The 27,471-nt window shown below is 41.4% G+C and overlaps 1 protein-coding gene across 1 annotated transcript in view; it reads right to left on the minus strand.

Moving 5' to 3' along the window:
- The window catches only part of LOC102947212 (multiple epidermal growth factor-like domains protein 6), a 284,176-nt gene that overhangs the window by 248,007 nt on the left and 8,698 nt on the right, over window positions 1–27,471 (minus strand). Inside the window, exons 2-4 of the mRNA XM_043522132.1 lie at window positions 8,437–8,571; window positions 7,694–7,803; window positions 6,076–6,180 (exon numbers count right to left, since the gene is read on the minus strand). Coding sequence (XP_043378067.1) covers window positions 6,076–6,180; window positions 7,694–7,803; window positions 8,437–8,571 — 350 coding nt within the window. The remainder of the gene's footprint in view (window positions 1–6,075; window positions 6,181–7,693; window positions 7,804–8,436; window positions 8,572–27,471) is intronic.

Below are 27,471 nucleotides of genomic sequence, written 5' to 3' on the forward strand. Positions count from 1 at the left end.
CTGCTCCCACAAACAAGTACATGAGCGTTACCTCATTCTACAACTGGCAGTAGACCCACGAAATCCACTGCTACAATTTCTGAAGATGGCCCTATCTGTAGGGTAGTGTAGGCACTTCAGGCATGACATTTGCCATTTTAAAAAGGAACTCACAAGTGGTGCAAATTTGCACCACCATTTTATAAACAAACTCTTACTACACTATAACGCTCTTTAGTACTGAATAACAAAATTGCCTGTTCTCTCAGAGACAGGCATGAATGACACAAATTGTATCAAATAACTCTTTGTAGGAAGAAAGATTTACTAAAGAAAAAAGAAGAAAAATATTTTGTTGCAAAGCTTCCCGGAGAGAGAGATTATTTAGGGTTGTAAGAAAATTGACCAGACTTCATACCCTTACAATCAAATGTTTTTAAACTAAACCTTAATTTAAGCAGATTCACTGTGTGAACTCTGCCCCCCACCCCCAATCAACTAGACTAGAAAGTACTAACCCATTTTCATTTGCTGTAGGATCTCTAGATAGATTGGATGAGAGCATTCTGCTATATATTTGATTTCTTAACAATATGTGACCAGTGTTATGAGACATGCAAGAACTATTCACCTAACTAATGGTTGCTCTACCTCAGAAGCATTCAATTTAGCCACACAACAATGGAAATAGATAAAAAGCTTTACTTTGCCCTTGTGTCCACATCCCAGTTCTAATACCCTCTTCAGTAACAATACTTAGCTCTATATAGCCTAGATCTCAAAGCACTTTAAAAAGCAAGAATCATTATTCCTATTTTACAAATGGGAAAACTGAGACTCAAAGAAGTGAAATGACTTGCTCAAGGTGATCTATCAGGCCAGTGACAGGGCCAAGAATATAACCCAGGTATCCTGACTAAAGTCCTCGAGAAACAGGTCACAGTGTCTCCAAAGTTTAAGGAATATTTCTCATTAGTGGAAATCTTCTATACCAGTAAACAGACAGTGTAAAATTTGTTAGACCCTTACCCAGTCTACAACCTCATGAGATGGTAATACTACATTATTACACACCAACTAGGGTGTATTAATACAGACATCACACCTGTCTTTTTCAGGGTTCTTAATCAGTGGGTGGACCAAGCTACAATACAGAGCTCCCTTCCCTGAAAATCCACCACAGTCAATCCTGCCCCCTTTGGCAAGATTTCTTCAGAAGTCTACCTTTTCAGAGAAGCTTAGTTTTCACAGCCCATCCCTATTTAGGGTCCCCTTGGCAATGTTGCCATTTTGTATCACTATAATATGCAATGGCTTTTAAATAATGTTTACTGTATTTTAACAGTGTGCAAAGGCAGGCAGGGAAAGATTCTTTACAGAATCATTGACTATGACTTATGGTGCAGTGATGGAACCCTTAAGAGACTCTCAAAGCATAGCTACCCATCATTTTTGCATACTAGTTATACAAGTAAATGAAATCACCTCACTTTGCAGAATTTAGAGTGTTTTCAGTAGCTCCATCTCCTATTGCATAGTCTCAGTACAGAATTAAACAAGCTGAATGAAAAGAGTTTACATAGGTGTCCACTTCAGGTGACTAGCAGACCTTATGCAAGATTACCAGTAACAATTAGTGAATGACAATAAAACTTGCAGTGCAGAAGACTGCATTCATAGCATAGTGCTCTCATCATTTCTCTTTGTAGATAAAAAACGTCTCATCTCCTGCCCTCATTACACTTTGGAGAAAAAGGGACTTCAGCTTTCACACAATATTAAAAACATGCAGTTTTCAAGTTTTCATTGTAATAATAGACTTACATCAATTACAAGATAAATGGCAAGTGACAGTGAGAGAGACAGCTCAATCTGTTACTGAATCCTTGGAATGGTTATATGAAGAGCCTGGGCATTTCAGGCATAAATCTTTTTTTTTTCTTTTAAGTTTTTACTGCTGTTAGTGTTAGTAAATTAGTAAAACTATCTAGTGAAACATACAATGTGCAGTTAACATATTTCTACTGACAATTCCACAAGCTTCTTGTTATGTGAATCATAACCATATGGCCTTAGCATAGAAATGGCCTCATGTTGCAGGCTGACAAAACAGTTTAACATCTCTAAAAGAGTCGTTAGACTTTATCATGCCAATTGCAAAGGATGATCTCCATGTTATAGATTGTTATGATACCCAGGGCTATCATAAGTTAACTCATTGACCTGTTACAAACCTTCTGTGGAACAGATTGATGCAGCACATATATAATAGCCTGATTTTCAAAGAGGCTGAGTGTCTCTAGTTCTCAATGAACTTAATGGAATTTGTGGATGCTCACCAACTCTTGGGGCAAGGAGGACAAACAGGCAAGGTGGCTGGGTGTAGAGTAGAAAGTTTGGACAATGTATATTGCAAATTCATTCTACAGAGGAACCAAACTGAAGCCATCTCCCCGTTCTGTGATATTTCTTCCCTCTATGGACCACTGTCCCAGCTGGGGGGCACTAGCAGCTCTACTTAGATGGATGCTTAGACACACCTGCTACTATTCAATACTAGGAGCCTACAGCAGACGGGCAAGAAGATGGGAAGAGCAAGATATGAACAAAGCTAATTAAATGTATGCTTTAAATTTCAGTAAAAAGAACAGGAGTACTTGTGGCACCTTAGAGGCTAACAAATTTATTAGAACATAAGCTTTTGTGGGCTACAGCCCACTCCATCAGATGCATAGAATGGAACATGTAGTAAGAAGATATTATATATCTACACACACACACAGCAGTTTCTCGTTGGAGTTTCTCTTTTGCATAGAGACTGTCCGGTTTGGCCAATGTACATGGCAGAGGGGCATTGCTGGCACATGAAGGCCTACGCAAAAGAATAAATGGACACAAATTTGACATCAGGAATCATAACATTCAAAAACGGGTAGAACGCTTCAACCTCTCTGGCCACTCAGTAAAAGACTTAAGGATGGCAATTCTGCAACAGAAAAGCTACAAAAACAGACTCCAATGAGCAACCTGCTGAGCTTGAATTAATATGCAAACTAGATACCATTAACTTGGGTTTGAATAGAGACTGGGAGTGGCTGGGTCATGACACATTAAATCTATTTCACCATGTTAAGTATCCACACACCTTCTTGTCAACTGTCTAAATGGGCCATCTTGATTATCACTGCAAAAGTTTTTTTCTTCTGCTGATAATAGCTCATCTTAATTAATTAGCCTCTTACAGTTTGTACGGCAACTTCCACCTTCTCTGTATGTGTGTATATATATATATATATATCTTCTTACCACAAAAGCTTATGCTCTAATAAATTTGTTAGTCTCTAAGGTGCCACAAGTACTTCTTTTTGCAGATACAGACTAACGCCACAGCTGCTACTCTGAAACCTTAAATTTCAAAGTAGATTACCCCAATTTCTGCAGGAAGCTGGCTTGAATTGGAGAGTGACAGTGGTGACTGACATCGGTTGGAAAAATAGAAGCCAAAGTTGTTAATGTCGCAATATATCTAACTTCATTTTGCCTGTAAATATGGTACAAATCTCACAAGCACACTGATTGGGGACCCCTGCAGTGTTTAAGCAGGACTTGCACTCTAAATTACCTTGTTTCGATTGGTCAGATGAATTGACCTTAGGGTTCTTTTTGAATGGAGGTTTTTCCTCTCGTATTTAATTTATAAATCTACTCCTGCCAGACGGCAGACAGCAGCTACTGTATAACACTTGAAATGACTACCAAAATTCCACTCAAACTCTCACAAATCAGTAGAAAGTAAACCATAAAGCTCCACCTAACCATGAAGAGTTGAAAATGCAGGATAATTTGCACTGTTTTTACAATGTCTCCAGTTATCACTCCAGTCCGCTCCCTGTGAGCTAATGAACGCACAATCTCATTTTAGTCCCAGGATCTGACCTCCTCTCTCTCCACACATTGTACGTATCAGTGGTCCACTGGTATCATTGTGCTACTGCTGCAGATTTACACCAGTGTCATTTAGGCCATGTCTACATGAAGGAAATTTGCACCAGTGTAGCTACCTCAACATAGTTCAAAAGCCAGAGCGAGCATAAGTTCGGCTTTGAGTCAGTGTAGCACACACATATTTGTGATTTCCACAAGTGTAAATACATAATCATAGAAACACCCATACAAATATCCTTAATGTAGACCGGGCCTGAGATCACAGTTTGGCCCATAATATTCTGAAGCTTTGCTACCAGCTGAAGTTCCATTTGTTTTATTTATTGAAGTGCTCCATTTTTTCTATGTTTACACATTAAAAATGTCATCTGTGACCAGATTCAGGAATAGGGCTTTAGTGAAATAAACACTTGCTGTTCCTTCATTGGCTGAATGTTTGCATTTCTCCATCAGGTGATGTAGCCTGCTGTAACCCAGATTACCTCATTACCTTCACTCAGGAGCAGCTGCTACTCCTCACTTGGAGTGAAGCCACACCAGTGCAGTGTTCCCATAAAAGGTCAAATCACAGAGAGCCCCATATGAGCCCAAGTGGAGGTCAGAGTCTGATAGCTTATAGAATAAGAATGACACAAACCATACACTGAATTTGGAATTCAGCTTCTGAGCACATTGCATTTAAATTAAGGCCTCTAATCAAGATGGAGTATGACAGAGACATTAACATTCTCCCTCACTTACAACCATGAAGCATTAGATGTAAATGAGGGGAGAATATAGTTGAATGAGAATAACTGTACCCTGATGGTCCAAAACATTATAGCAATAATGTCACATTGCAAGTGTTTGGACCATCATTTAGAATGCCTTTTTAAATAAAAGCTTTGGTGACAGAGTAGGTCATATCTCTGAACAGTACAGAGAGAAACTGATAGAGTAGGTTCTTTTATGCATGCATAGAGATCAAAAAGTGAGATTAGTCTAGCTTCTGCGTGGCTTCCACTCAGGTAGTTCAGATTTGTATCAGTGTATCAAGGTGAAGAATTTGGCTCAGCATTTGCAACCTAACAAAATCTGTCAGTGTAAAAGTGCCATCAAATCTCATTACCCTTCACATGGCTAGAAAGAGAAAATTTGAAGATCTAAAATTTCAAATAAAGTTTTATTTGCACAGACCACAATGTGAGTAAGTCCTTAAGGATTGAAATATAGTGGAAATCATTGTTTTTCCCTCATTTATACAACTCTGTCTGACGAGACAGACTGTTCTGAAAGGCTGACTTAAAAAAACAAAATACCTATTAGACTGGAGCAGTTAGTGCCAATATTTATAGTTTGCATACATATTTGCAATACATACTTTTGCATAGTGCACACTAGAGCAGAACCTGACCAATTCCTGATAGACCAGCTGCACATTACCAAATATTGTGAAGGAGCTAGTAAGAGGGAAAATACCACAATACAAGGGGTCAGTGATACCACAGTCACAAAAGGTACTCCGTGTCTTTAATACTGAACTGCAGATATCAAAATAATTTCACAGAACACTAGGAAGTGTTCTGCAGCATATTTTGTAAAGCCAGTCTTCCTAATATGAGACATATCACTACAGCAGCCCATCATTAAATATCTGTGGCCCAGAACCTACATTCCTTGCATTCACCAAACTCCTGTCGACTCCCTTGAGAGTTTTGGGTGCTCACTATTTGTGAGGGTAAGGCCATAGCTGAAAGATGGAGTGAGAATGCCAGGCTGCTTCTGAAAGTGATCCCATTTAGCAAGTGAGCAGTAGACAGAGGTTCTACCGTATTCTTAGCACTGAGGTTTTCATTAGTATTACATTGTGCAGAATCACAGCCTCACTACAAATTGGGCCAGTTGTGATTTTTTGTTTGTTTGTTTATTTTATATATAATTTTTTATATTGTTTATTTTATATATAATAATTACTTGTATAAACTTAACAAAAAGGAAGCAAGTGCTGAGAATAGGTGGAGCCGCTGCATAGCCATTTAAAAAGCAGCAGAAGTAACCTCAAGTTAGAGTTCATGTCAACAAAATATTAGTTGAGCACATTTTATCTGAATGCATCCTCAAAACAATATAGACTATTATAGATACACTGCAAGCAATTTAAGCTTGACTCACCATACTGGCAGCGTGGACCCTGAAATCCTGCTGGACACTGGCACATGAGGGATCCTCCTTCAGAGCATTTCCCTCCATTGAAACAAGTGCCTACAGAGCACAACACTAGAAAAAAACAACAAAGAACAAAGAAGAAACTTCACTGTACAACTCTTCAGAAAGAACGAATACCTCAGTGTGTCATATTCTGGTTGTAATAGAAGCCTCCCAAACTGATATGAATCAGGGGTTTGGTTTTCATTGAACAAGTTAAATTAGGGGAATAGGCAAAAAGAATCTTCCTTCCAGTTATCATACAGATATGATGTCCCAGTCCAGGATAATAAAATATAATATAATGTAATGTAATAATGGCCTCGGGATAGTTTAATGGGAATGGTGTGGTTTGACTTTAAGATGTTTAAAGGGTGAAAAGCACAGTCTGGCAAGATTGAGAATGCTACCAGGTTCCATAGGGAGAATGATGGAAGGGTTGATGAATTGCTGTGGTGTAATGCGGAGATGATTGAAACTGGCATATCAATAGATTATGTAACAGCTACGGTAAGACAATTTCCTCCCTGTCCCTCAAATGCACAATACAGAACCAGCTGAATCAAAACAGTCTCCTTGTGCTTGAATGTATTGAATATAAAGGTTAGTTTAGCTCCTCAGGTGCCTTAAAGAATTCACCAAGAGTCTGCATTATTTTTCCAAGAAAAGGATTTTACAATTCCATAGAAGTTCAATTTGATAAATTCCTTTTATGCTTCAGATTTGGTTACAGACTTTAAATGCATCTTTGACAGCATTTACAGAGAAGCAAACAAAATAGTCAATAGTCGGAAGCAGAAAGGGGCAAACCCTCAAGAAAAATGACTACAAAAGCAAGGACTCTGCATACAACCCTAAAACATTTTATTTTGTTTAGTCTCTCTCATACAAAACATAGGCCAAATTGCTGTACAGGGGAAAAAATAGCCAAAGTAGAGAAGTTCAGAGGTACAGTAAATAAAATGGAGAATCTGAGGTAAAGAGATACAGGAAACCTGTAGATGATAAGAGCTGTAGTAGAGAAGTTTCTAGACCCAACAATGGCCATACCCATTGTGGAGGGACAGAGCAATACCAGTGCTACATGAGTGCAAGGTGCAGAGCAAGAGAGTCAGGGCCAAATTTAGTGTTGGTTTAAGCAGCCACAACTCTATTATTTCAAAGAATCTACATTTGCTTATATCAGCACTAAACTGGACATCAAGTCTATGGAAGGCCAGCAGAGAGCACAGACTGGCACACCAATAAACTATGAATGTTGAGCTTCTAATAAAATATTTATGCTCAAATAAATTGGTTAGTCTCTAAGGTGCCACAAGTACTCCTTTTCTTTTTGAGCTTCTAATGATAGCCCTTGCAAAGTATTTGTCAGCCATATTAAAGATACCTGGTGCTACTATGCACATTTTTTTAAAAAGTCTATGATAAGAGACCATTCACCTTTATGGGAATCCTAAATGTATCTAAAAAGCAATAGAGAGAGGCCATCTTTTCACAACACACAGTCAATAAGTATATAAGGCCAGATGGAGAAATTTATTCTATCTTTGCCTCACAAAGTTGGATGGATCCCGTCACAACTTACAGTACAAGCAGCCAGGTTCGTCATCTTGTTGGGTCCATCCTGGACAACATTTATAGACAGTTCGATGTTCTATGATGTACACTTGTTTGTAGACTGTGTAATACCCCATCCTATCAAGTAAGAGTCAATGGAAGAGAATTATCCCAACTTCCTTCTGTGAAGCTTATTCAAAACAAAGCAGTAATGTACACAGGACTTAATACATCACACACATTATATCTGTAACATACACTCATTTCAGACATTATCAATGGTTCTTGTACCTGAGAAAGTAAAGTGAAACATGCCCCACTGTCAAAAATTGGTTTATCACTTAAACAAATTCTGGTTCTAGGTGCTTAGCCAGTGACTTCCACCGGTTCAGTGGTTTGACTCTTTAAAACTTGGTAGCAAATGTGTAAATTTTTTTTGTATTTTAAATTAAATGGCTTAACAGATTATAATGTTTAGGCCTCAATATAAACCTATTCAAATAAAAAACCCTTTTAAAAAATAATTTTTACCCACCACAGTAAATGCTAATGTGCAGAAACACATGCCTCTGATTGATAGAAATACAAATTGACTGCAAAATCCCAACAGCACATACTGATAGATCCATAGCACCTTTTTTGTGGGGAGGGCTAAAGGTACTGGAATACATTTCTCAGTACATACTTCTTGGGCAAAGTATGAAGCATTCCTATCAATTGCCTTACCAGAAAACAGGTAATAAAATAACTTAGTTAGCAATCATGCATTACCTTCTCTCATAGCCCATACACCACCTGTGTCCTGTGCAGCCTCGTTTCCACATCTTGACAACCTGGGCAAAAGCCTGAACACACGGCTGTCGCTGTCCCACTATTGCCAGCTCTTGTTCCAGACATACATTTGGCCTTTGGGGGAAAGGAGGAATAGAGAAAAGGAATATAAATATAATAATCTGTATAATACACTAGGAAAGTCATGTCAAGAGAACTACATAAATGGCTGATTTATCCTCTCCAAACTGCCCCATTTCTGATTGTATGCTAATGTGTTATTCAAAATTATTTGAGCGATATTGGGAAGGGCTGCTGGGACCAGGAGCCAGTACTCCCAGGTCTCCTTCAGCCCACCAGGCTTGAAGGGCTGTGAAGGTGAGCAAGCAGGGTCCTGTCAGAGCCTTGCCTGTGTTCTGTTGGACATATTTAAAATAAAGGTCATTTAAAATAAAATGTCTCAGTGAAACTTTCTGAATTCAATGAATCTGCATTTTCTGATCAAAAAAGTTTCACTGAAGAATTTCTGACCAGTTTTAGCTAGAACAGACATACACTATATGGATCGAGCAAGAGAGAGAGCCTTAACACACACTGACCAGTAGATTATACACATTGTGAGACAAGCCCTGCACCAAAGAATTTACCATCAGAGCATACGGTGTGAAATCCTGGTCCCAGAGAAGTCAATGGGGTTTTGTCATTGACAAAAAGGAGGGCAAAATTTCACCCATGGTGTCAAACTGTTGATGTCTTTTTACGCTCAGTAGCGCAGCAAATTAAGACCCCGATCCTATAAAGGTTTATGTATATGCTTAACTTTAAATACTTTGATTTCAATGATACAAGTCCTGTGAGTAAATTTAAAGCTATGGTTAATTCTTTACAGGGCCCAAAAACTTAATCCTGCTTTCACTAAAATCAATGGCAAAATTCCCACTGATTTAAGTAGGAGAACATCACCTTACAGGCAAAATGAGAAACGCAAAATTTCCAAAAGTTACTATAAACATGAAAATCATTTTCACATAACTACTAATCTCAGGTTTCTTGATATCACTTCTGTATGAAATGACAAGGACATTCTGCTAAATATCGCAAATTTATGGCCAAAGCAATCATTAATTATTTTACTGCAGATCTAAACAATAATCTCCATTAGATATATGTCACATATGTAATTATTTCTCCTAGGACTAGATAATTCTTCTATTTCAGGGTATTCACTAATGTCTCACAGTTGGCAAGAAAGATTTGCATTTGCACTATGATTTCTCCTTCTGCTTAGTAGATTTAAAATGTACATATAACATTCATTAGCACTTATAATTTATAGCTTGGGACTTCAAAAAAGTTTCATTCAGTTTATGAATGAAATGTTTCATTGCAATTATAGTCAGAGTGTAAGGATCAGATGACACAATAGGTTAGATCTCTGGTATTTCCCTCTTCTAGGGTCCAGAGTATAGATTTTGACTCACAGCAAGATCAAATACGAAGGTGTAGGAGCAGTTCCTCAGCTATTGTAAACTGTCATAGCTCCATTAAAGATCTGCCCTGTATTTGCTATCTTACCCTAGCCCCCATCTATGAGGGGGGAAAACCCCCACACACCATGCAATTTGGTATGACTAATAATTGTTACTTAAGAGAGACAGAGGACAGAAGATGGGCAAGTTCTACAGCTCAACAGCAATTGCCTGCCTCATTTTCTTGTCAGTATTTCATCTTAAGAGACCTTCCCAATGCCACACAGCAACTCAGTGGCAAAGTCAGGAGCAGAACCCAGGTGTACTAATCCCCATTACTCTAATCTAACCATTAGCCAGAGCCGCCTTTGCTTATTTTATCTGTATTAGAAGAGGCACACGTTTTAGCTCCATTCTCCCATTGCTGAAGTTTAAAATTTCCATGCACATCTCCCTTTATCGGTTGCTTAAAGCTTTCCAGATGCAGGTACATTGCACTCCTAGTGATAAAGGAAGGAAGCCAAAAAATTTTATAATTAGTTATGGACCCTATTTTGCCAATCCTTCTGTCTTTTTGTCCTCCATGTTCCCATGACTAATCCCATTGACTTCAAGAGTACTACTAATATGAATAAATATTACTCACATGGAGAAAAGCAATGCAGGATCAGGTCACATGTTTATTAAGACTTTTGCAGAGGAAGTACAAAAATCCACACCATCCGCTTGCTCTATATGCCCTGAACACCACTTAAAATGCAAATATTGACTCTCCCCTTCCCATCCCACCCACCCCCCGTCACCCTCACACACACTCAGACACAGAAACAAACCGCAGCAATTCCATCCCACGTAATCCTCAACCAGCAAGACAAGCAAATGAACACTCCCTCTCCAACAATTAACCACATTCACATTCTTCCCCTTATTCCTCCACCTCTTCCAATGATGGGGAAAGCCAGGCATAGCATTCTGATTAATTTAGCCTTGCTACATTACATACAAACCTAGAGAAGTTCCACTACCCAGGATATAATTATTTTAAATATATTATAATGATGGTTCTCCATTGAGTAAAGGCCAGCTCACCTCTCAGTGTGAGTAAATCTTCTGTCAAAGCAACAAGTGGGTTCAAGGGCATGTTTACAAAAGGAGAACTCTATATGCTTTTTATTCTCTTATTCCACACACAATCAGATGCTATTTGTTAATGGACTTTTAAATGTTAAACAAGCAAACAGTATAAAGTTTATATTATGCTTTATGATTTTATAGATACAGCAATCCTCAAAAGCTTTTTTTCTCTTAATATGCTTTTCATTGTCCGCCAAAACCAACACAAGGTTCTTAGCCTGTCAGTCTAACTTAAGCAAACCAGAAAGCTCATTTTTAATATGTACATTATGAGACTGCCCTTTAAACAGAGAGACCCCAAACATTCCTAACTCCTGGGCTTATCGTCTAATGAACAAATAATTAGATGTACTAGAAGAGATAGCTGCTACAGTTAATCGTACAGACTGTTGTTCCTGTGAATCACTGCTTACTATAGAAGAGAAAACTTCATCCTTAGCAGAGGTAGAGTTAAGTTCCATAGTTATATTTCTAGTAAGGAACATGTAGCATAGAACTGTGTGGACAATTCTAATGATTTTATCTCATAGTATTTGCAGTTTTTCTAAAAGCCCCCAAACCCAAAGTCATGTAATTGAGTGAGAACCTCACCTTTCATTTAAAAACAAGTTTACAGAGAAAAGTTTCGGGGGAAAAGACCACTAAAAGCTCAGAAGACAAACGATGTATTATCATCTCATGTTTTTGGAGGGGCTGACTCAGGATTTCTGAAGCCCAAGGGTTTGAAACACTGTAAATAAAGGAATTCCTTTTCCAGCTTTTCATAAGCAACTAATAGTAAATCAACTCTTATTCCTGAATGAAATGAACCACAGTTTATTGGCATGTTCTAGCTAGCAGAACTCACACTGATATTACAAGCTGGCCCCAAAACAAGGAAAGAAGGGAGACTCTTTCCCCCTCCCCCATTACTGAAGCTTTTACTCAGTCTTTACCCAAGTTAAACTCCCATTTGTCTAAAGACTGATTATAACCTAGAGTGCCAGAACACTCCCTTACCCATGGAAAAACCGACAGGAGGAAGTGCAGTGGGGATGACCACTCTGGATCACTTTACAAAGGGCAGGTTTCACTTCCTGCAGGCCAGAGACCTGAGTGATGCACCAGAAGCACAGAAAGAGACATCTCTGCAAGCTTCCTGTGCCTCCCTACAGCTCCAGAGCCTTTGCCTTTGTGGATAATCATGACAACCAAAGGGGACATGGTGCTGGAGGAGCTTCTATTCTAACCTTCTGGGATGCCAGACTATATAAAACAGCCCTTGGTTTCATGCTTGCTCATCCTTATGGATTCACATGTGTAATGTCAAGTTACCGCTGGACAAGAAATTTCCAGAACAGAAAGGATGTTAATGACTGGATAGGACCACCAAGCAATGGTGATGGTTCAACCAAAGCTATTACAATCAATGCAGATAGCACTTGTGGAACGGTTGGGTCTGTGAACATAGGTGGTGTCAAAGAAGGAACATGGTTATTTTCCGAACTGTGGTCGATGGCCAGCCTTTCTCAAACTGGTGGGACAATGGCAGAAATCAAGTGGCTTTTGGGCGAGGTAACAGAGGATTCATTGTCTTTAATAATGATGACTGGAGCTTGAATGTGCATTTGCAAACTGGCCTTCCTGCTGGCACTTACTGTGATGTTATTTCTGGGGAAAAGGAGGGCAACTCATGTACTGGAACAAACGTCTCTGTTGCTTCTAATGGTATTGCCAATTTAGAGCTCCTGTTATTAGCAGCTTCAGCTGCAATAGAGCAACACTTCTAAGCCTCCCTACTATATTGCTCCTGTCCCTGGAGCTTCACCTCAAGGGGAGTTCCACAGAGAAAGGAATTCAGCCTTTCCTGTGCTGGTGGGTGGGTGGGGGCAGCAGCAGTGGCTTAGTGTGAGGAGAGGGGAGGAAGGATAGCACATGTCGTCTCCAAGCCCACTATATTTTAGTCCCACACCTGTACTTGGATCCTTCTGAAAGTTTTGGGACCGTGTTAAGGCAGTTTGCCCTCAACACACACAGATGGCAGGGTCATCGAAGAACAGACACTGAGGGGATTATAACCCCTAAATCATCACTCTCATTAACTATTGGGATTAAGAACTCTGCCCTCAGTTCCCCTGAATGTACGTGTAACTGAGCAGAATCTGACCCTCCATAGAAACTTCAGGAGCTTACCCATACAAAGCAATGCTACTATAGTTCATTATGCTGCATAAGGGCCCCAATTGTGATTGGCTCTTACAATGGTGTTTGCAGAGACCAGTCACAAATGCAAAGCATCTAATATCGGGAGCACAGGAATTGCTACCTACAATCACTCCAAAAACACACTTTACGCCAAAGGGGACAAGGCTGGGTGAGGAATTGGCAGTGCTACACACTTATCTCCCTGAGACTATAGGGACCTGTGTTAAGAAGTGGAGGGAGGAAGGGGTCCGTTGCACCATCCCAAAAGGTACACCATTCCCCCCTGAGATGAAGCTCTGCCCTGTACTTGTATGGCCCTTGAAATTCCAATAGAAATAATACTGAGATTTATTTGTATCAGCAGTTTTTCCAAATAGAATCTAGCCAGTAGGTTTAATGGCAGTGAGATAGGAGACACACACATCAAGAGATCTCTAAAAGGCATCTATCAACAGTGCAAATGTTAGATCAAAGCATTAATGAATATGAACGGAGGATGATTTGACTGTCTATTTTTGGATCTTTCTGCAGGAATTAGATAAATTACACCAACTTCTCAATTCAACAAGAGAGCTGTTAATGTGGTACAAACTCTCCTCTTACTGGGGATGTTAACTGAAGAATCTGTAGGCTGAATACTATTGATCTCTCTGTGAAACAGTCAGTCAATAAACTAACTCTGTCATAAGAATAGAGTTACAAAGATGTAGAAGAGAGCTTAATCCGGAATGCTGCTTTTCTTCAAAAACAATAAATATGGTTAATAGTCCCTCCCATTAAACAAAAATATCCAGAGTCAATTATGATCTTACGACAAAAATTAAAGAAAGAGAAAAAGGCTGAATGATTTTCCACACTTATTTTGAAAAGGTAAAACAAGAACTAAGCTTGATTAATCTGAAACTCTTCACCAGTGTAACTGTGGTCCAAATCTTAACTGACTCCAATTAAGTCAATAGGACTAAATTCTGGTCTAAATTACATCAGTCTCAAGTGACTCCACTGAAGTCAATAGAGTTACTTTAGACTGGTGTAATTTAGCCCAGAATTTAGTCCTATGTTATAATGGCTTTCGTTAGAAACTTCTCTTTACGGAAGTCTGTAAATTCCTCACAACCCCACTGTACAAGCCGAAAACTCTTGACACAATGGCCTCTCACCTATCTTCTTGCGACAACGTGCTTGTAACAATAGTAAAGCGTCCTGAGCCTAGAGGTGACGAGTCCATGAAAATCATCACACACACAAATTTTCAAAAAAACAAACATACTTAAAGTTTTTCCCATTCCAAGAAGAGGGGGGAAAACATTCAATTTTTACCTAAAACAACAACCTATTAAACAAGTCATGCGATCAATAGCCTCAAGAACCTTAACATGTTGTTATATCCACAGTCCAACACAGACATGTTGGAATCCAACAATGTGCTGAGGTAACATGTAGCATTTTTTCCTTTCTAACAGCTACCAACCATTGGCCTCCACATCCTACTGTGAACTAATTTAAACACCACACTTCTCTTCTAAAGTTCCTCAACTATATCCGAGACCTTTAGGAGCTGAAGGGTGTACTATCCTCTCTACCTTGGCCTCTCTACTGAGCCTGCCATTGGTGCTAGGTGTGAATCTTGAGGCGCAATCCTGAACCTGAAAAAGTCTTCCTCCATTCATCACACTTTGGAAGGAGGGTCCACACACACAGTCAAGGAAATGATCACATTTAATAATAAAATATTTTACAAAGAAATGTCAACCAACAATATTTAAAATATAACAGGACTGATCCTGCAAATACCAGCAAATATTAATGTCTCTACACCGGTCTCCTTTCCCTTACCTGGATGAGGTGGGATGTGGGGGAGGGAGAATTGTTCTTGGACAACCAGTGGACTTCTCCCACATGAAGTTTGTGGGGTAGGCACTTGGTGGGGTGCAGGGACTTACACAGGTTCATTGTTTCCTTCCTTGATGATCAAGAGGGTTCCCATGCAAGGGGTTTCAGCTGCCGGTGGATATGTGGTCCTGGGAGTCCTGCAGTCTCCATGTTCTCCTCCCAACGGCTTTGGGGAGTGGCAGATGTCTAGAAAGAGGGTCCTCTGGGTCAGCAGCAGCCTGAGCAACAGCTAGTGGAGGCAGCTCATGGACAGGTGCAGTGGCCAAACCCCAGATTTGTTCGGCCACTCATTCTATCAACCTCTCCATTAGGGAATGCTCCCATTCCCTATGGTGTGCCTCCCACTCCACGAACTAGCTCAAAGTCTCCTCCTGCTGAAGAGCTTTGTCTTCCTCTGCTCAGAGGAACTGCTCCTAATTCCTCCTTCCATCTCCATGAGCAGCTCTTCCAGGGTCCTTCTCCATCAGCCTCTGCTACATTGAGGTGCTACTACTGCCCTCCTGGTGGAACAGATTCCCTTTCGGAGGCAAAGGTCCTGATAATTCTAAGACAAGAGTGGTGTTATATATTTTTCCCCTTTGGAAGAAGCCAAGAAATGCCCTATATAACATAGTTTTGCTGTAGAAGGCCAAAATGTTGATACTTTTGAGCATTCCAGGAATGCAACTGTTACTACCCTTACTTCTCAGAAAACTTGGCAGCCCATGAGGAAGAAGAGGCTACTAACAATTAAAAAAAAATGTATAGTAACTCCTCACTTAACATCATCCCGGTTAATGTTGTTTCGTTGTTACATCGCTGATCAATTAGAGAACATGCTTGTTTAAAGTTGTGCAATGCTCCCTTATAACGATGATTGGCAGCCGCCTGTTTTGTCCACTGCTTGCAGGAAGATCAGCCCGTTGGAGCTAGCTGGTGGGGGCTTGGAAATACACTAAATCATAAACAAGTTGGTATATGTGCATCATCTATTTGTCCAGGAAAGCTAGAAAGTAAACATTTCACATACAGAGGCTCAAACAATTCATGCAAATGAACAACCAAATATAATCTTCAAGTGGAAATGGAAGTGTGTGTTTTCATAACAAGAACAAAGACATTTCCTAGAGGAGAGTCTTCTGGATGAAAACACACACAGAAACTTATCAACTTTATAGCGACATCACTACAAATCACATTTTCAGTGTAATTCATTTCTCTATGAATTTTACAGAACTTTAAAACTAGTAAATCCAATGGAACTGTCTTGAAAAGACGCATCCTGAGGTGCTATGAGATAGATATTGTTGCAAACTTTATGAAATATAGGATTCTAAATATGATAACTTACATGAAACAGTTCCTGGGAAGATCTTTTTTGGTTAAGGTGTATAAAGCAGAGTTTTAATAAAGCAAGAGCCAAAAAGGCTGGTTTTAATTTACACTGGATGCAACACTACCTGGCACTGAGTCAGTCGGGTTGAAGATCTGTGTTCCACTTTTTTTGTAAGTGAAAACTCCATTATAATGCGGCAGTAGCACCACTGTGGTTAAGACTTAGTCATTTCTAACGTGGCTACTGTTATCAGTACTTGTCCGTCACTATTTGGTGAATGTCAGGTTCCTAAAGGTTGTATCTAAAACGCCTTGGTTAAAAAAAAAAATGCATCTTTTGGATGTAGCATTCCATTGTCTACAAATAGCCTAGAATCATCTGTCTTCATCTACCAGCACTGTAAGGGGCCAGACACCTGCGTGAGCCAAATCTTAATAAATTTGACACACATTACTCTCACTTATAAGCTCCGATCCTCATCGTATAGATGTCAGTGGTAAAACTCTCATTTACTTCTATGGTGCAAGATCAGGCCATTAGTGTAAAGCAAGATACTGGGTGGTATATCCAGCTGTGACGTTCCCCTCTGGTGTTGTCTGGACCGGTGATCCGCTAGGTCACCCCAATCCTTGATTCTGGGAGCCAGCCTTACCCTGCTCTGCCATGAGAACCCCCACTCCTGAGCTGTTCATGCACAGCCTCTGGTATGTAAGCTGCTCCTTGGATTGTGCAACTGAACTTATTTAATGCGTGCACAGTCATCTAGCCAAGCAATGGCATCTTCAGTGACGTGATGCAGTTTTTCTAGGCCACCGCTGAACCTAGTCATCAGGCACTCATCGACAAAGTGCGTCATCGGCTGTGTTGCGCCGCAGCTGCACAAAGGGCTGTCACGAAGGCCCCAGCGACACTGGTTGGCTGCATAAAGATCTTGCCCAGTCCGGAACCTGTTCAACAGGAACCACTGGTGACGGGGCAGCTCAAAACCCAGGCGGGCAAATTGTGGGGTTGGCAATGAGGAACTGGTTGGAGATTATAACAGATATTCATTCCTCTCGCCAGAGTGTTTCCACCCTAACATCCTGGCATGGCAGATGAGACCATAATGGGCGACGTGACAGCAAACATGCAGCTGGTGGTTTAAAAGGTCATTGAGCAGCGGCAGACTTGAGTTGACACGTGCTTTCTCCAGTAACTTGCCAGTAGCAACCTCTCATCTGATATGAGGAGGAGCAATATTGCTCAGAACTGGAACCCATGGGAGTGGAGTCGGACGCAGGGTGCCGGAGATGATACGCATGACAGCATGTAACTGCACATCCACCAGTTTGGTGTGTGACGATTGACTCCATACTGGTGCGCAGTATTCCACCACCGAATACAAGGTGGCAAGAGCTGACATCCACAGAGTTGGAGCACGAGCACCCCATGACAAACCTGCCAGTTTGCTAAGAAGATTGTTGCAAGTCTTAACTTTAGCTGCTGTCTTCTTCAAGTGGGCATGATAACTCAGTGTGTGGTCTAAGGTCACACCTAGGTAGACCAGTTCTACTTCATGCTTCACCTTCTGACCATTCAGATAAACATTCAGTTCTCAGGTTGCGCTGGTGTGATGAAGATGGAACAAACTGGAGACTGTTTTTATGATGCTTGGCTGGAGGCAACAAAGTCTTACAGTAGTCAGCTAACTTTGTCATGTCCCGGTTTAAGATGGCATCAAGCTCGTGGAACGTCCGGGCCTGGGTACCACAACAGATGTCGTCTGCGTAAATGAACTTTTGTGATTCCATTGTTGGCAGGTCACTGATGTAAAGGTTGAACAGGGCTGGCAAAACCACAGAGCCCTGGGGTAACCCATTGCTCTGGCGTCTCCAAGCACTCATCTTCTCCCCCATATGGACTCTGAACTGCCTATTGCAGAGGAACAGTTCAACAATGCCTGTGACCCAAGGTAGCAGGACCTGTGACACCTTCACGAGCAAGCCAGTGTGCCATACTGTATCATATGTCGCTGTTAGATTGTTGAAAACAGCACCTGTTTTCAAGTTTCTCTGGAAGCCATTTTCAACAAATGTGATCAGCGTGAGTACTTGGTCACATGCAGTATGGCCTCGGTGAAAGCTGGCTTGGTCAGGGCTCAAAATTCTCTCCACATCGGGTAATATGCACTGTAGGACCAAGCGCTCCAGAAGCACATCAACAACAATGATATGGGACGATAGGTTGATGCTTGACTTGTGTCCTTTCCAGGCTTTAGGATGCCAGTGACTTTTGCGGTGTGCCATATTTGGGGGTGGGGCGCGGGGGAGTATAGCTCAGTGTTTTGAGCATTGGCCTGCTAAACCCAGTGTTGTGCGTTCAATCCTTGAGGGGGCCATTTAGGGATCTGGGGCAAAAATAAGGGATGGTACTTGGTCCTGCTGTGAAGGCAGGGGATTGGACTCAATGATCTTTCAAGTCCCTTCCAGCTCTATGAGATAGGTATATCTCCATATTAAAATATTAAATATCTTCAGTAGCCTCCCTTCACTGATGACCCTGGGGAAGAATTTCACAAACCAGAGCCGAGCACAGGGGACAAGTTTTTTCAGGAATTCTGGAGATATGTTGTCATAGCCCGCAGCTGTTCCACACTTGATGCTACTCAGTGTCTGTTCCAGCTCTGTGTTACAGTGAATGGTTCTGGGCAACACATGATCTGGTGTACACGGTTAAACATATGCCATTCGTTCCTCACTTGTCTGCGCACCTGTTTCTCCAGAGGTGCTCTGGCCACTTTAAGTAGGTGTCCGGGTACCTAGTTGGGTGTCACTGAGGGTCGGCAGAGTGCAGGTGACTGCTGCACTGCTCCAAGGCGTTGGAGCAGACTCCAACACTTGCAGCTGGAGCGGGTAAAGCTCATCCTCTCAGTCATCTCCTCCCATCTGCCTCAGCGAGCAGTGTCCAATGATTCGATCAGATGGTCAGCACATCTGGGTCACCACAGGCCTCATACCACTTGAGCAAGACAGCGCTCTCCACATCGAGACAGGGGATGTAGACTGGGTGGCAACCGCGTGGGATGGCTCTGCAGGTTGCTTTGTAGATAGCACCACAAAAGTGACAGTAGGTCTCATTTACCAACATATGCCATGCTGGTACACTCTTCTCCATCACTTCCTGGTATTTTTCCCAGTCGGCCTTTCGGGAGTTCCACTGCTTCTTTTTGGAACTCTTGACAACTGGGAACTGTAGCCCGATATGGATCAGCGACGGTCTGTGTTGGCTGCATGGGAAGTTATCCAAGACTTGGCATGTTGCTAGCTGAGGATGGCCATGAACTGAACTGACCCTGCACAAGTCAGGTGAGTAGTCAATTCTAGAAGAATGGAATGTGCCTCGCTGCTTAGCATCATGGATAAGGGCAAGGTCGTTTCAAGATGCCCAGTCTGCAAGTTATTCACCGTCTGTGTCAACCTCCTTATACCCCCAGTCTGTGTGATGGCTGTTGAAGTCTTCAACATCGACAGCTGGGTGTGGCAGACTTGGTAGAATCTGTTGGTTCCAGCTGACGCTTGGAGGCTTGTATACATTTGCCAGCCAGAAACCGCCAACCTGGATGGTATCACAGAATTCAGTAGACATCAGCTGAATGGCATCTGCGATACTGGACCGAACATATGTGGCTCGGCTATGGTTCGGGTGTGCTACATGGCACAGCAGGTCGAAATCATCCATACTGTAATGCCCAGCTTCGGCAGTTGCCACATATGTCTCTTGCAAGCAAATGATGTCGATAGTATGTCGATGAGCAAGAACGCCGAGCAAACCACAGTTGGCAGCCGACAAACTCTCCACGCCAAGTTGTAGCACGCATAGAGCTGGACCAATGACATAAAAGTCACCGGGCTGCACGTTGGGGTTGTCGGTGACAACAGCGCCAGGATTCATTGAGCTGGTGCTCATGGAATTCAGCTCGCTGGTTGGATCATTAGCTTCCCTGACTGCTGTCAGGTATTGGCAGGTGGCGCGATGAGGATGCTGATTCATTGCCCCATTGCAACCGAATGACACTAGTCAATATCTCCAGTCCCAAAAACAACCCTAGGAACCTCCATCTTTCACTGTCCAGTTATGCCCACTGGACGCTGCAAGCTTATATGAATTTGTCAATTTAACAAAGATATTGATATGTAACAGGCTTGTTATCCCAAGGGGAGTTTCTGACACGCTTCAGACCAAACGCACTGCTTCAGGTAGAACAAACAAATAGATTTATTAACTATAAAGACAGATTTTAAGTGATTATTAGTCAAAGCATAACAAGTCAGATTTGGTCAGATGAAATAAAAGCAAAACACATTCTAAGCTGATCTTAACACTTTCAGTGCCCTTACAAACTTAGATGCTTTTCACCACAGAATGGCTGGTTGCTCTTCCGCCACGCTCTCCCCTTTGATCAGCGCTTCAGTTGCTTGGTGTGGTGTCCATAGATGTAGGTGGGAGAGAGAGAGCATGGCAAACATCTCTCCCTTTTATCATGTCCTTTCTTCCCTCTTGGCTTTGCACCACGCCACCCCCCACCCCCCGATTCAGGTGAGCAATACCTCATCACGGTTCCAAGCTAGCCAAAGGAAGGGGGGTGACTCACTCAAATCCAACAGATTCTTTCATTGCTGCCTAGACCAGAGTCCTTTGGTCCTGTGAGGCTGGGCTGGGTTTGTCCCATACATGCCCTGATGAGGTGCGAACTGCCTCTCTGTTCTAAGAAAGTTTTTGCCTGAGCTTGCTTTAAGACATGAGGATACATTTTCAGCCTCATATCTATATACATGGAATTATAACCTATAACATTACTGTAACAACCATGCTCAGTGCATCATGAGCCTTCCGAAGACACCCAACATGACAAATTTTGCATTCGATACCACACAATCATTTTATAAGGATGAACATTGGGGTATAGGGTGTTCCCCCGAGGTACAGAGCGTCACACGTGCATTTGATTGGTGTTAGGTGGGGTAGGCTGGTTGGGCATATGAATCCATGTGTGGAACAGGCACATTACAAGGACAGTGGAGAAAATATGGTTTCTACTGATCGTGATAGCTCCTGAGCCACAGGTATCCTGTTATCGCATGGAGACTGGTGTACATAGCTCTTTGGAGATAAATAAGATGACCAAAGTGCCTGCCACTTGAAGAATGCAATTATAAAAAGGAGAAAAGGAGTACTTGTGGCACCTTAGAGACTAACCAATTTATTTGAGCATAAGCTTTCATGAGCTACAGCTCACTTCATCGGATGCATACTGTGGAAAGTTTAGAAGATCTTCTTATATACACACAAAGCATGAAAAAAATACCTCCTCCCACCCCACTCTCCTGCTGGTAATAGCTTATCTAAAGTGATCACTCTCCTTACAATGTGTATGATAATCAAGTTGGGCCATTTCCAACACAAATCCAGGTTTTCACATCCCCCCCCCCCCCCACACACACACACACAAACTCACTCTCCTGCTGGTAATAGCTTATCTAAAGGACCACTCTCCTTACAATGTAGCCTATTTCCCCTTGTTTTTTCCTACCCCCCCCCCCCCGACGTTCTTGTTAAACCCTGGATTTGTGCTGGAAATGGCCCACCTTGATTATCATACACATTGTAAGGAGAGTGGTCCTTTAGATAAGCTATTACCAGCAGGAGAGTGAGTTTGTGTGTGGGGGGGGGGGGGGGGGAGTGTGAAAACCTGGATTTGTGCTGGAAATGAACGGCCCAACTTGATTATCATACACATTGTAAGGAGAGTGATCACTTTAGATAAGCTATTACCAGCAGGAGAGTGGGGTGGGAGGAGGTACTTTTTCATGCTTTGTGTGTATATAATAAGATCTTCTAAACTTTCCACAGTATGCATCCGATGAAGTGAGCTGTAGCTCACGAAAGCTTATGCTCAAATAAATTGGTTAGTCTCTAAGATGCCACAAGTACTCCTTTTCTTTTTGCGAATACAGACTAACACGGCTGTTACTCTGAAACCTATAAAAAGGAGAGCGCCATGAAAAAAATTGCAACATAACATGCATTTATCAAAGCAAGCACACATGGCTTGTCAATAAGTAGAGAAGCATTTATTGGTATAAACACTAACACAACAAAAGGGTTGAGATGTCATGTTGCTGGATGCCATGCAAGGGGCTATGCGCTCATCTATTATTGACTTCAAAACTGATAGTTTGCATAGCAACTGTACCTAACCAAATGCTCATCCAGACTTTGCATGTCTGTTTTTTAATATGGGATTAACTCTTATGCCACAATATATATGTGCATATATGTGCCTTTAGTTAGTTACTTTGTCCTCACCCATAACTATTTCACATTTGGGGACAATGTATACCTTCAAATCAGCGGCACTGCTATGGCTACCCGCATGGCCCCACAGTATGCCAACATTTTTATGGCTGACTTAGAACAACGCTTCCTCAGTTCTCGTCCCCTAATGCCCCTACTCTATTTGTGCTACATTAATGACATCTTCATCATCTGGACCCATGGAAAAGAAGCCCTTGAGGAATTCCACCATGATTTCAACAATTTCCATCCCACCATCAACCTCAGCCTGGATCAGTCCACACAAGAGATCCACTTCCTGGACACTACGGTGCTCATAAGAGATGGTCACATAAACACCACCCTATACCGGAAATACTACTGACCGCTATTCCTACCTACATGCCTCCATCTTTCATCCAGACCACACCACACGATCCATCGTCTACAGCCAACCTCTACGATACAACCGCATTTGCTCCAACCCCTCAGACAGAGACAAACACCTACAAGATCTCTATCAAGCATTCTTACAACTACAATACCCACGTGCGGAAGTGAAGAAACAGACTGACAGAGCCAGAAGAGTACCCAGAAGTCACCTACTACAGGACAGGCCCAACAAAGAAAATAACAGAACGCCACTAGCCATCACCTTCAGCCCCCAACTAAAACCTCTCCAACGCATCATCAAGGATCTACAACCTATCCTGAAGGACGACCCATCACTCTCACAGATCTTGGGAGACAGGCCAGTCCTTGCTTACAGACAGTCCCCTAACCTGAAGCAAATACTCACCAGCAACCACACACCACACAACAGAACCACTAACCCAGGAACCTATCCTTGCAACAAAGCCCGTTGCCAACTGTGTTCACATATCTATTCAGGGGACGCCATCATAGGGCCTAATCACATCAGCCACACTATCAGAGGCTCGTTCACCTGCACATCTACCAATGTGATATATGCCATCATGTGCCAGCAATGCCCCTCTGCCATGTACATTGGTCAAACTGGACAGTCTTTATGTAAAAGAATAAATGGACACAAATCAGACGTCAACAATTATAACATTCAAAAACCAGTTGGAGAACACTTCAATCTCTTTGGTCACTCAATTACAGACCTAAAAGTTGCAATTCTTCAACAAAAAAAACTTCAGAAACAGACTCCAACGAGAGACTGATGAACTGGAATTAATTTGCAAACTGGATACAGTTAACTTAGGCTTGAATAAAGACTGGGAGCAGATGGGTCATTACACAAAGTAAAACTATTTCCCCATGTGTATTTCCCTCCCCTCCCCACTGTTCCTCAGATGTTCTTGTCAACTGCTGGAAATGTCGCACCTTGATTATCACTACAAAAGGTTTTTCCCTCCCCAGCTCTCCTGCTGGTAATATCTCACCTTAAGTGATCATTCTCGTTACAGTGTGTATGGTAACACCCATTGTTTCACGTTCTCTACGTATATAAATCTCCCCACTGTATTTTCCACTGAATTCATCCGATGAAGTGAGCTGTAGCTCATGAAAGCTTATGCTCAAATAAATTTGTTCGTCTCTAAGGTGCCACAAGTACTCCTTTGCTTTTAATACTGTCTCGCATGACCTTCTCATAAACAAACTAGGAAAATACAACCTAGATGGAGCTACTATCAGGTGGGTGCATAAGTGGTTAGAAAACCGTTCCCAGAGAGTAGTTATCAGTGGTTCACAGTCATGCTGGAAGGGCATAACGAGTGGAGTCTCACAGGGATCGGTTCTTGGTTTGGTTCTGTTCAATATCTTCATCCATGATTTAGATAATGGCATGGAGAGTACACTTATAAAGTTTGTGGTCGATACCAACCTGGGAGGGGTTGCAAGTGCTTTGGAGGATAGGATTAAAATTCAAAATGATCTGGACAAACTGGAGAAATGGTCTGAAGTAAATAGGATGAAATTCAATAAGGACAAATGCAAAGTACTCCACGTAGGAAGGAACAATCAGTTGCACACATACAAAATGGGAAATGACTGCCTAGGAAGGAGTACTGCAGAAAGGGATCTGGGGATCATAGTAGCCCAGAAGCTAAACATGAGTCAACAGCGTAACGCTGTTGGAAAAAAAAAAAAAAGCAAACATCATTCTGGGATGTATTAGCAGGAGTATTGTAAGCAAGACACGAGAAGCAATTCTTTTGCTCTACTCCACTGATTAGGCCTCAACTGGAGTATTGTGTCCAGTTCTGGGTGCCACATTTCAGGAGACATGTGGACAAATTGGAGAGGGTCCAGAGAAGAGCAACAAGAATGATTAAAGGTCTAGAACACATGACCTATGAGGGAAGATTGGAAAAAATTGTGTTTATTTAATCTGGAGAAGAGAAGACTGAGAGGGGACAGGATGACAGTTTTCAAGTACCTAAAAGGTTGTTACAAGGAGGAGGGAGAAAAATTATTGTTCTTAACCTCTGAGGATAGGACAAGAAGCAATGAGCTTAAAATTGCAGCAAGAGCGGTTTAGGTTGGACATTAGGAAAAACTTCCTAACTATCAGAGTGGTTAAGCACTGGAATAAATTGCCCAGGGAGGTTGTGGAATCTCCATCATTGGGGCTTTTTAAGAGCAGGTTGGACAAACACCTGTCAGGGATGGTCTAGAATCTAGACTAGACTAGGATTATCTAGACTCTAGATAATACTTAGTCCTGCCTTGAGTGCAGGGAACTGGACTAGATGACCTCTCAAGGTCCCTTCCAGTTCTATGATTCTATGTGCAGTATGGGCCTGTCAAGGAATTCTTTGGCCTATCAAAAACTTGAGGCTAATTTCTACTGTGATTTACACCCTTGTAAATCCAGATTATTATGGAATTACCACAGTATAATGGAGAGTAAATTTGGCCCACTGATTTAAAATTCATTCATGTTTTCCCATACTTATGGGATCAAAGATATATCTAAACATACTGGAAAATATGGTTATATTTCTTTCAATTTGTAATGCTCCACATCTCTAGTTCCTGGTGCACACATATGCAACCAAAGCAAAGCACCTCAATAGTTTAAAAATTCAGGGTCAAATTCTCAGTTACACCAGGATAATTCCAGAGTGCCTATGGACTCCGATTTTAGAAAGATATAAGTGAGAGCAGAATCTGACCTTTAACACAAAACAGCATGCTGCCAACGTGCAAATTTTGAAATGTCTTTCCTTTTGTTATTTCTAAATCAGTTCCCCGCTCTCCCCTGTCTACTATCTCAAAAGCAAAGATCTTAGTGACGACTAAAACCATGGCAAGTTTAAAGTTTTCGTTATCCATGCCTAAACAAATCAAATATTTCACTGGTGAAACATACCAGCTTTCTGAATGTTCAGATAACTCCCAGGTACAGGAGTTTCACCAAGCTTCCGGTAACTAAAAAGGCCCTGCTGAAACAGTGTCCAAATGCTAACTCCTCCTCTATCCCCCCCTGCTGCTTTTAGTACAAATGCTTTGCCTTATCAGTCATAAATTTGCATGCACAGCACTATGATAAATAAATGGAGTTGGACGTAAACAATACACACGCACACAGAGTGAATTAGACAGAGGAATTTTTATTAAAAATCAGGAAGTGCATATACATGACAATTATTCTGAACAATGGAAAGTGTTGCACAATGAAATGCACAGCAAAGCCTACGTTTTCTATTGCTGTATGCATATTTAGGCTGATATTGTCAATTGTCAAAGAATCATATGGGAGTTAGGAGTGCAAATCCCGCTGAAATTCAATGGGAGCTTGGGTTCTAACTCCGACTCCTTTCAAAATTCAGCTTTAAATCTTTAAAGCTGTTTTTAGACAAGCATGATTAAGTCTGGCAAATTTCCAAACCCTTCATATCATGTATGTTATATGATTTATATGACAGTATACCATAGGTATTTATAAAAAGTAGGAATTACTCTACAACAGGGAAGTTAGGTTCAGCCTCAAAAAAAAAAAAAAAAAAAATACTTTGGACTATCAGGTTTTACAGTCATGTCTTTTCGGCTTTTCACAACATAATACAAAAGTCTTGAGCCCATTTTTATCAAAAAAGAGTAGCAAAATGTGCAACAAATCAAGAAAGGAAAAATACAATATGGCAACACTCACTATCTTTAGACTTCTTGCCAGTGCAAACAGCAGAAGAAAAACACCTTCACCTATTGAAAGACCCGAAATTCCAAATTAATAGATACTACGCTGAAGCAGACTCTCTAAATATAAGATCTTGTAAAATGTGAGCTGTTTCACAGTCTATGTAATTAGAGTGACCTGCAAGTGCTTTCTCTGGTGCTCACCAAGAGTACCAGACTGCAGGATGACAACTGACCTATTTTCTATTCAGTGTAAAAGTTCACCACTTCCCCTCAAGATGACAAATGAAAATAGTCCCCCCACCCTCCCGCAGGCTGTCAATCCCCACCACACACCCCACAAGGCTCAGGCTTCAGTCCCCACAGCAGTCAGCGTCCCTCCCTATCCCTTCCATTAGTTTTAGTAAAAGTCAGGGATAGGTCATGGGCTTTTTGTTTATTGTCCACGACCTGTCCATGACTTTTACAAAAAATAGCCATGACAAAATCTTAACCTTAATAATAGCCATTGACAGACCTATCCTCCATGAATTTATCTATTTTTTTTTTTAATCCAATCACAGTTTTGGCCTTCACAACATCCCCTGGCAACGAGTTCCACAGGTTGACTGTGCA

The sequence above is a fragment of the Chelonia mydas genome, chromosome 9 (genome assembly GCF_015237465.2).
Source record: "Chelonia mydas isolate rCheMyd1 chromosome 9, rCheMyd1.pri.v2, whole genome shotgun sequence".
In the NCBI taxonomy this organism is placed as follows: domain Eukaryota; kingdom Metazoa; phylum Chordata; order Testudines; family Cheloniidae; genus Chelonia; species Chelonia mydas.